At 41.0% G+C, this 7,009-nt stretch overlaps 1 protein-coding gene across 2 annotated transcripts; it reads left to right on the forward strand.

Annotated features, from left to right (window-relative positions):
- Positions 1 to 5,438: 5,438 nt before the first annotated feature.
- LOC113032423 (trypsin-3-like) lies at positions 5,439 to 6,598 on the forward strand. 2 transcript variants are annotated; one of them, XM_026185343.1, is made up of 5 exons: positions 5,439 to 5,494; positions 5,620 to 5,773; positions 5,856 to 6,136; positions 6,233 to 6,369; positions 6,448 to 6,598. In XM_026185343.1, exons 1-5 carry the CDS (start codon positions 5,455 to 5,457, stop codon positions 6,595 to 6,597), a joined length of 762 nt encoding a protein of 253 aa, XP_026041128.1. In that variant the 5' UTR covers positions 5,439 to 5,454; the 3' UTR covers position 6,598. The 2 variants fall into 2 exon arrangements, with proteins under 2 accessions (XP_026041128.1, XP_026041129.1); XM_026185344.1 differs by having other exon boundaries at positions 5,874 to 6,136.
- The last annotated feature ends 411 nt before the right edge of the window (positions 6,599 to 7,009 follow it).

Consider the following 7,009-nt stretch of genomic DNA (forward strand, 5'->3'; position numbering starts at 1 on the left):
AATGATGCTCTAATCCGCAAGAACTGCGCTAGTGCTTCACTAAAACTCCTGCAAGATTTTCTTCAAATGTCTGCCACAATTGTCTTCATTTTTCTTCGGGAAACTCCAAAAGTGAAAACCCTGAGTAACCAAACAACTAAATGTATAAATTGTGGGTTGTTGAAATGACTACCTGAGAAGGAGTGGAGCCTGGACTTCTCATACGCCCACCTGGGCTCCTGCTGCGTAATGTGTTTTTCTCTGCGTAGGTTGAGCTCATGTTTGCTTGTGGTTAAGTGTAATTGCTCTGTGTTGTTGACTGATTTGACATCTTTGCATGTTGGTATATGCATCTCCAGCCTTCCAGCATCTGTCAGTATCTGTTGCGCTTCTGTAGATAACAACCCGCAAAAAACAAACAAACAAAAAAAAAATGATACTGGAAGCATTTTGGATATTTCAGTTATAAACTTGTTAGAATCAAATAAGCAAACTTTTACTTGTTAAGTAGACTTCATTTTGTTGACCTGTAAATTTTGGATGGACTTTCAAGTTAAACACACTGGGATATGATGCAACACTTTTGGTCACACATCACTGAAATCCATGTATTTCTGAGGCATTTTACATTTAGTGTATATGCCAAAAAAAAAAGAGAATGGGACCAGCAATCAACTCTAGACCTGATCACATGCCTTAAAAAAAGAGGAATTCACACAACTACCCTGGAGCAAACCTAAACTGTAATCCAGAGCAATTTCATTCATGACATCTATCTGGCACGTTCCTCTTCTTTGCACTTTATGTGTTTTCTGTTGTACTTTACGTGACTCTTGAGCTTCGAGAACTGAGAACTCATCAACAGTCATTCTTTAAATCAGTTTACCTTATTTTCTATGCTTACATCAACCACATCTGGACCATCAAACTGAATTATGACAATATCCAATTAATCAAGTTTCAGGAAGAAGAGGGCTGAATAGTAGATATATATAATAAGTTCAAGATGGTGGATCTAGGGAACTTTTAGCCACAAACATCTCACATCCCCCGAGTAAAGCCCTACCTTTCACTTGGGGTGGGGGATGTTCATCTGAGCTTAAATTCATACTCATATTTCCTCCCACATGGGCTCCTGCTACTCTTGGTTTTGTTGTTCTGCTATCCACACATTTCTACATCTGTGTTTTATGTTTAGGAGCTCATCGTGTGAGCATCAATACTTTGTCTCTTCACCTTTCACATGGCCTAACTCTAAAGTTGCAGCTATACTGTTTTCTAAATTGGCTGCTAGCAGATTTTAATCCTCTGAATCAACCTGAAATACCCTCCCAAAATATCAGTCTCTAAAACAAATATTTGTAGCACCAAAAGAAACTCTGATGATACTAATAATTCAGGAAAACATCAAGCTAGACAATGGCGGTTATAATAAGTGAACTTGTTCTCACAGTAAAGCACAACGAGTTTTAACTCCTTCACCGATCAGATTCACACAGTTCAAGCTTCTGCTAGAACCTGCCCAACCCAGAAACTGGGTCCCCCTCTAATGTACACACATCACACAGGAACTGGGTCCTGCCAGAAGTCCAGATGTGAGGGGGAGGAAGAAATGACAGAAAGTTGTGGGAGGGACAGAGGGAGGAAGAAACACTACATGTGTGCGTGTATGTGAAGATGTATGTGCTCTCAGTCGCTGCGTGTGTTCAGAACAACACCCTGATTTGAGTGTGTGGGAGGACCCATGAGTCTATTTTCTTTTCTTTTTGTCTTTTTAGTAAAAAAAAAAATCCCCAGTGAGCGATACCTGATGCTCGGACCAAACTCATTCCATTAGCTACAGGAAACTGCTCGCATCTTTTCATCTCCCTTAAACACAACATTAAGCTGTTCAGCTCCAAAACTAAAGTACATGCCTGTTTTAGCTGAAGTCTAGACAGCGTTTAATTTTATCACGGTTCTCTTGAGCAATACATCCACTATTTTTCTGCAAAAATGTGTGTGTGTGTGTGTTTTCCCCATTTTTCTGCTGTGCTGTTTTGTTACAGAACTTTAAGGCAAAGCATTTTGCTAGAGTCTGTAGAGGATATTAATAGCTATCTCAGGGCTATAGTTTGAGGGAAGCTTTCAGAGCCCAAGGCTTGATTTACCAACCAAACCTGCAATTATGTGTATGCCACACAAATACCAATTTGGGTGTGTAGAACAACCAGTGGAGGTTTAAGGAGAATATAGATTTAGCAGAGTGTGATGCCCACTGTTGAAGTTTGGGGAGGGGGGTTATTATTTAATACAGCAGCTGTGAGCAACTGTTCTGGAAGGCACACCAAACATATATGTACATTTATACATGTATCTTTCCCTGTCTGTGCATGTGTGCGCCTTTGTGTGTGGGATAGTGAAGTACTAATGACATACTGCAGCTTCCAGCGTCACTGTAATACACCCAGTATTTTGCTTTTGAGTGCAAAACAGTGTGACCTTGCAACTTTTCTAAACTCTAAAGAGGAATGTGTAAATTCCCGAGTTGTTTCACGGGGGAACATAAGTGTTGAAACTTCTACACCTCCATTACACTGCCATAAAGTCACAAACAGTGGGAATCTGCTGTGTCTTGCAACCTCAAAGGTTTGTTGATCTTATTGCGGTGCTGACTGGAAATCAAACCCTCATCTCACTTGTGCGGAGAGGTCAGGAATTTTGTTTTTTGAGTCAAAACCCGTGCCAACTGTTTTTGCTCATAAGGGTAGGAAATGTTATTTTTTTTTCCACAAATAAACCACACACAGGGAAAAAAGCTGCACCTCAGTAACCAAAACCACTTCCTTACATTCGTCCCCACTTTAAACCGCAGTCCCCCTCAGCAGACCTAGTGAATATGAATACTCAACCTCAGCTCTGTCTGACAGAAAACAAGCATGGCACTGCATAAGTCATACAGATCTGACACAGTGCTCTCTGTCTTGTCCGTCTGAGAGTGTTTTGAGGTAAAGTGGAACGGGATTAGGGGAACCGGAAGTGGTTATGCAGGCAGTGCCAGATGGTGAAATAAATGGAAGTTTTTATGCTTTCCATATAATCTAAGCAAGCGTTAGGGTAGCAAATGTGGAAAAACAGATGCTGCGGTGTTGGAAATAACTGGAGGTCAATGACAGTCTTAGGCTGCAGAGAAAGCAGCAGTGAACTTTTTTTTCCTTTCTTAATTACTTAATTCATCCAGCTGATCACATCCTGAATGATGTCTTGCAGATGTGCAACTAAACAGGCATCTGGCTATCATATGTGAGGCTGTCACAGATTTGAAACTTTCCAACAGTTAAATCAGCGATTTTGGGACTTAGTCTAATAAATACCACTGTGGGTTGCTGTGATGTCTTGCAGTGTTGTAACTTCTTTTGATATTGCGATGAAATTTGTCAGCAGGTCTTGTAAAATCTAGACTGAGAAGAGGTAAAGTGCTGCTCATATCGGGGAACAGATAAGCAGCCTGATGTGTTTTTGACTTTGGTGAGTAAGTCCAGTAAGTCTACCAGCAGAACCAAGCAGCTGTTTCCAGTCAGAAAAAGAAGAAACGAAGATACAGGTTGGACGAGGAGTGAAGCAGACTATGCGAGTGTCTCATAGCAATGACAGGGTGAAGAACCTGCCTGTGCTGGATGGGAATGCGTTATATTTTAACCTTAAGTGTATAATCACAGGGTTTGGGTAAATGGGCCCTAACATTTCAATGTTTTCCTGTCTGGTGCTGATAAACACCTAGGCTCACACATGAGTAACAGAGCTTTGTGCTTTTCAGTATATCTCTATTGTGAAATTATGACTCAGCAGTGTTGGCTTAATATTTTTGTTTAATATTTTAAACTGGACAGATTAAAATGATTCACTGATTTCCCAAGGTACCAGACAGACTGTGTATCAAGAGCTTAATACTCCAGCAGCACTTGTAATTGTGTCTCTTGATGGAAGTACGTGAAGTTGTGCCAGAAAATTCTACTCTGTACAGTTTCAAGACAGGATTACTTTACATTTTCTAGATTTACTTCTTTAATTTGCTGTGTTAGTAGATATTACTAAAAAGAAGAGATGAAAGGAATACTTTAAAGGTCAAAAGGTGACATTTCAGTCCTTCTTCTACTTGTTCTTCTTCCTTTTTTCCTTTAGAGGCCAACTGCCCACATTACACCCGATCGCTAGAATCTTTCTCTGTCCACCAACCTTCTGCATGTCCTCCTTCACTACCAACATTGGGGTATTGAAGTAGTGAAGTGGGGTTTTATCATCATTCAATAAAAGTTGTGTATTACACATTCCTTATAGGCCTACTTCTCTTAAAAGTAATGGAGTTTGTTGCTTAATTGCTCCCCAGAGAAAGTTACTTGGTACACTACCTATTAGATTACTTTTACCTTCTGTATTCTGTAACATGACCTGAAATGCATTCTAACATAATAACCAGTCCCACAAACAAAACACAATCCGTTTTCTAATGAGGACACACCTTTGATCTTTATTGGGGGTCTATGTGTGACCACAAAACTGACAAAAAAACCCAACCAAAGTTGAAAAGCAGCTCAAAGGGACTTCAAAGCGATTGTCACTGTGATGCTAGTGTGGAAACGTCTGCGTACACTCAGTTTCTTCAGTTGTGACACCAGCACCACACACCATGGTTCCTTTGCTAACTTTGTGTTAGCGTGCTGTCTGTCCAGATGTTTGCAAAGATCTGAAACTCTGCTAGCAGGATAATGCAGTTCTTTCTGTCCTATATGCAGCTATTATCCTTAGATGCAATAATAATATCACTACCATCTTGTAAACCTTCCCTTTCTCTCTTGCTGCTGTCATTCAGTCACAAATCCCCCCTGACACTCATCTCCAGGCAACAAATTTCTTATTCTACCTTAAATGAAAAAGGCTAACATTTATAGGTTAAATATTGCCACCTTAGTTCTCTTTAAATGCATTTTTTGCTGTCTTTGTGCTGAAAAATGGTACGTGAGCATCTGTAACCACATGAGTTTCACCCACATGCACAGTCATAACTTCCATTGACGTCACTCTGTGGGTCACTTGAAGGCAGTGCATGTCATGTAAAGTATTCAATTTATGATAAACCTGCAATAAAAAGTATAATGTCACATGACTGTTCTGTGAAGAAAATGTATTTAGGCAAAAGTGAGCTTTAAACATGCTCACGTAATGCAGCACAAAGGAAATAAACAAGAATGCACACTGTAAAGTGTAGCACTCACATTGTTTCCTAATCCAAGCTATGTTCTAACTTGTATTGAACTGCTGTTTTGTTTCTCCTATATAGTGTACTTCAAGCACAGTATCACTGGGGAAATGTAACACCTGTTTAGTGTCTGAGGCGTGCCTCTGGTGGCCCTGAGAAAAGACAGATAAGAGGGACTGAAATACCTGAAACCAGGAGAATTAGGGTACATTGATCTGCCAGTGAGAAAAACAGAAGGCATGAAGCTTTTCCTTCTCCTGATTCTCTCTGGAGGGGCAGGTATAAAATCTAATTTATAGATTCAAATGACGAACACTCAAGTGTTAAGGATAGGATGCCGAATCACTGATACAATAATTTTCTGATTTTGCCACTTATTTAATTGTATTTTTTTTACTCTACAGTTGCGCTGGAAGGAGATAACAAGATTGTTGGAGGATATGAGTGCCCCAAGAACTCTGTGCCCTACCAAGTGTCACTCTTCACTGGGTACAACTTCTGTGGGGGGGTTCTTATCTCTGATGAGTGGGTGCTCTCTGCTGCACACTGCAAACCAAAGTAAGGCACACAATCCCCATCAAGCCTGAATCCAAGCAGCTTTAAACTTTAAAATGAAGTCAGGTGTAAGAAACTCTCAAAGTGGGCTTTGTTCTTTCAGCTCAAATCTAGAAATTCGTCTGGGGGAGCACAACATCTGGGAACCTGATGGGACTGAACAGCACATCATGTCTGCTGAGTTTATTCGCCACCCTGACTACGATTCCCGTACACAGGACAGCGACATCATGCTGATCAAACTGAGTCGACCTGCCACTCTGAGCAGCTACGTGCGTCCTGCTGTGCTTCCTTCAAGGTGTGCCAGTGAGGGGACAGTGTGCCAGGTCTCAGGATGGGGGAATCTTCGTCCCAGCGATGAGGGCTGTAAGTTAAACTGTGCTATACGGCCTATCTGTGTTGCTTGAACAGGCAGTCAACTCAGGTATTTTTAAAGATATTGATCTGTTTGTGTCTTTGCAGCAAGATACCCAGATAAGCTGCAGTGCCTGGAGGTCCCTCTCCTGAGTGATGACACCTGCTTTAACGCATATCCTTTCCAAATTACTGAAAACATGATCTGTGCTGGATATCTGGAGGGAGGGAAGGACTCCTGCCAGGTAAGATCAAAACAGGAAATGTTTATGCGCCGTGATAAAAAGGTTGAACCACTGAAAAATCATTTATTTTAACTCCAGGGTGACTCAGGGGGCCCATTGATGTGCGACGGAGAGCTCCAGGGAGTTGTGTCATGGGGGCACGGCTGTGCACAGAGGAACAAGCCTGGGGTGTACACAAAAGTTTGCAATTATGTTTCCTGGATTAAGAACACAATGGCATCTGAATGAACAGAAAAGATTCATGCCAGCTGGTTAATTTCAGTAAAGTCATCTACATGATGTGTGGTGTGTACATATATGTCTGTTTGTGCGTCATTTGAAGTTTCTAAAAAGAGAACACGTGTCTGCCTTGTGCTTAATATTTTCCCAGACATACGAGTTCTCTTTTAGACCTTACCTAGCAGTAAAGTGACAGGCAATGTGCTAAAACAAGTGTGTCCAAAGTATTTGGCTTTGAAAAGCCCACTTGTGTGTAATTCAAACTTTAGTATGTAAGACCGTAAATCAAGATGTCACGCAGGAATTTTATGCAGTGTGTGACACATCTAGCAGCCTCACATGCCGTCACAGCATTTGCAGTTACAAGCCCTGATTCAAAATGGCTTTACAATGAATAGGCATCCAAGTTTCATGCTCAGGG

Source organism: Astatotilapia calliptera, chromosome 11, assembly GCF_900246225.1.
Source record: "Astatotilapia calliptera chromosome 11, fAstCal1.2, whole genome shotgun sequence".
NCBI lineage: Eukaryota > Metazoa > Chordata > Actinopteri > Cichliformes > Cichlidae > Astatotilapia > Astatotilapia calliptera.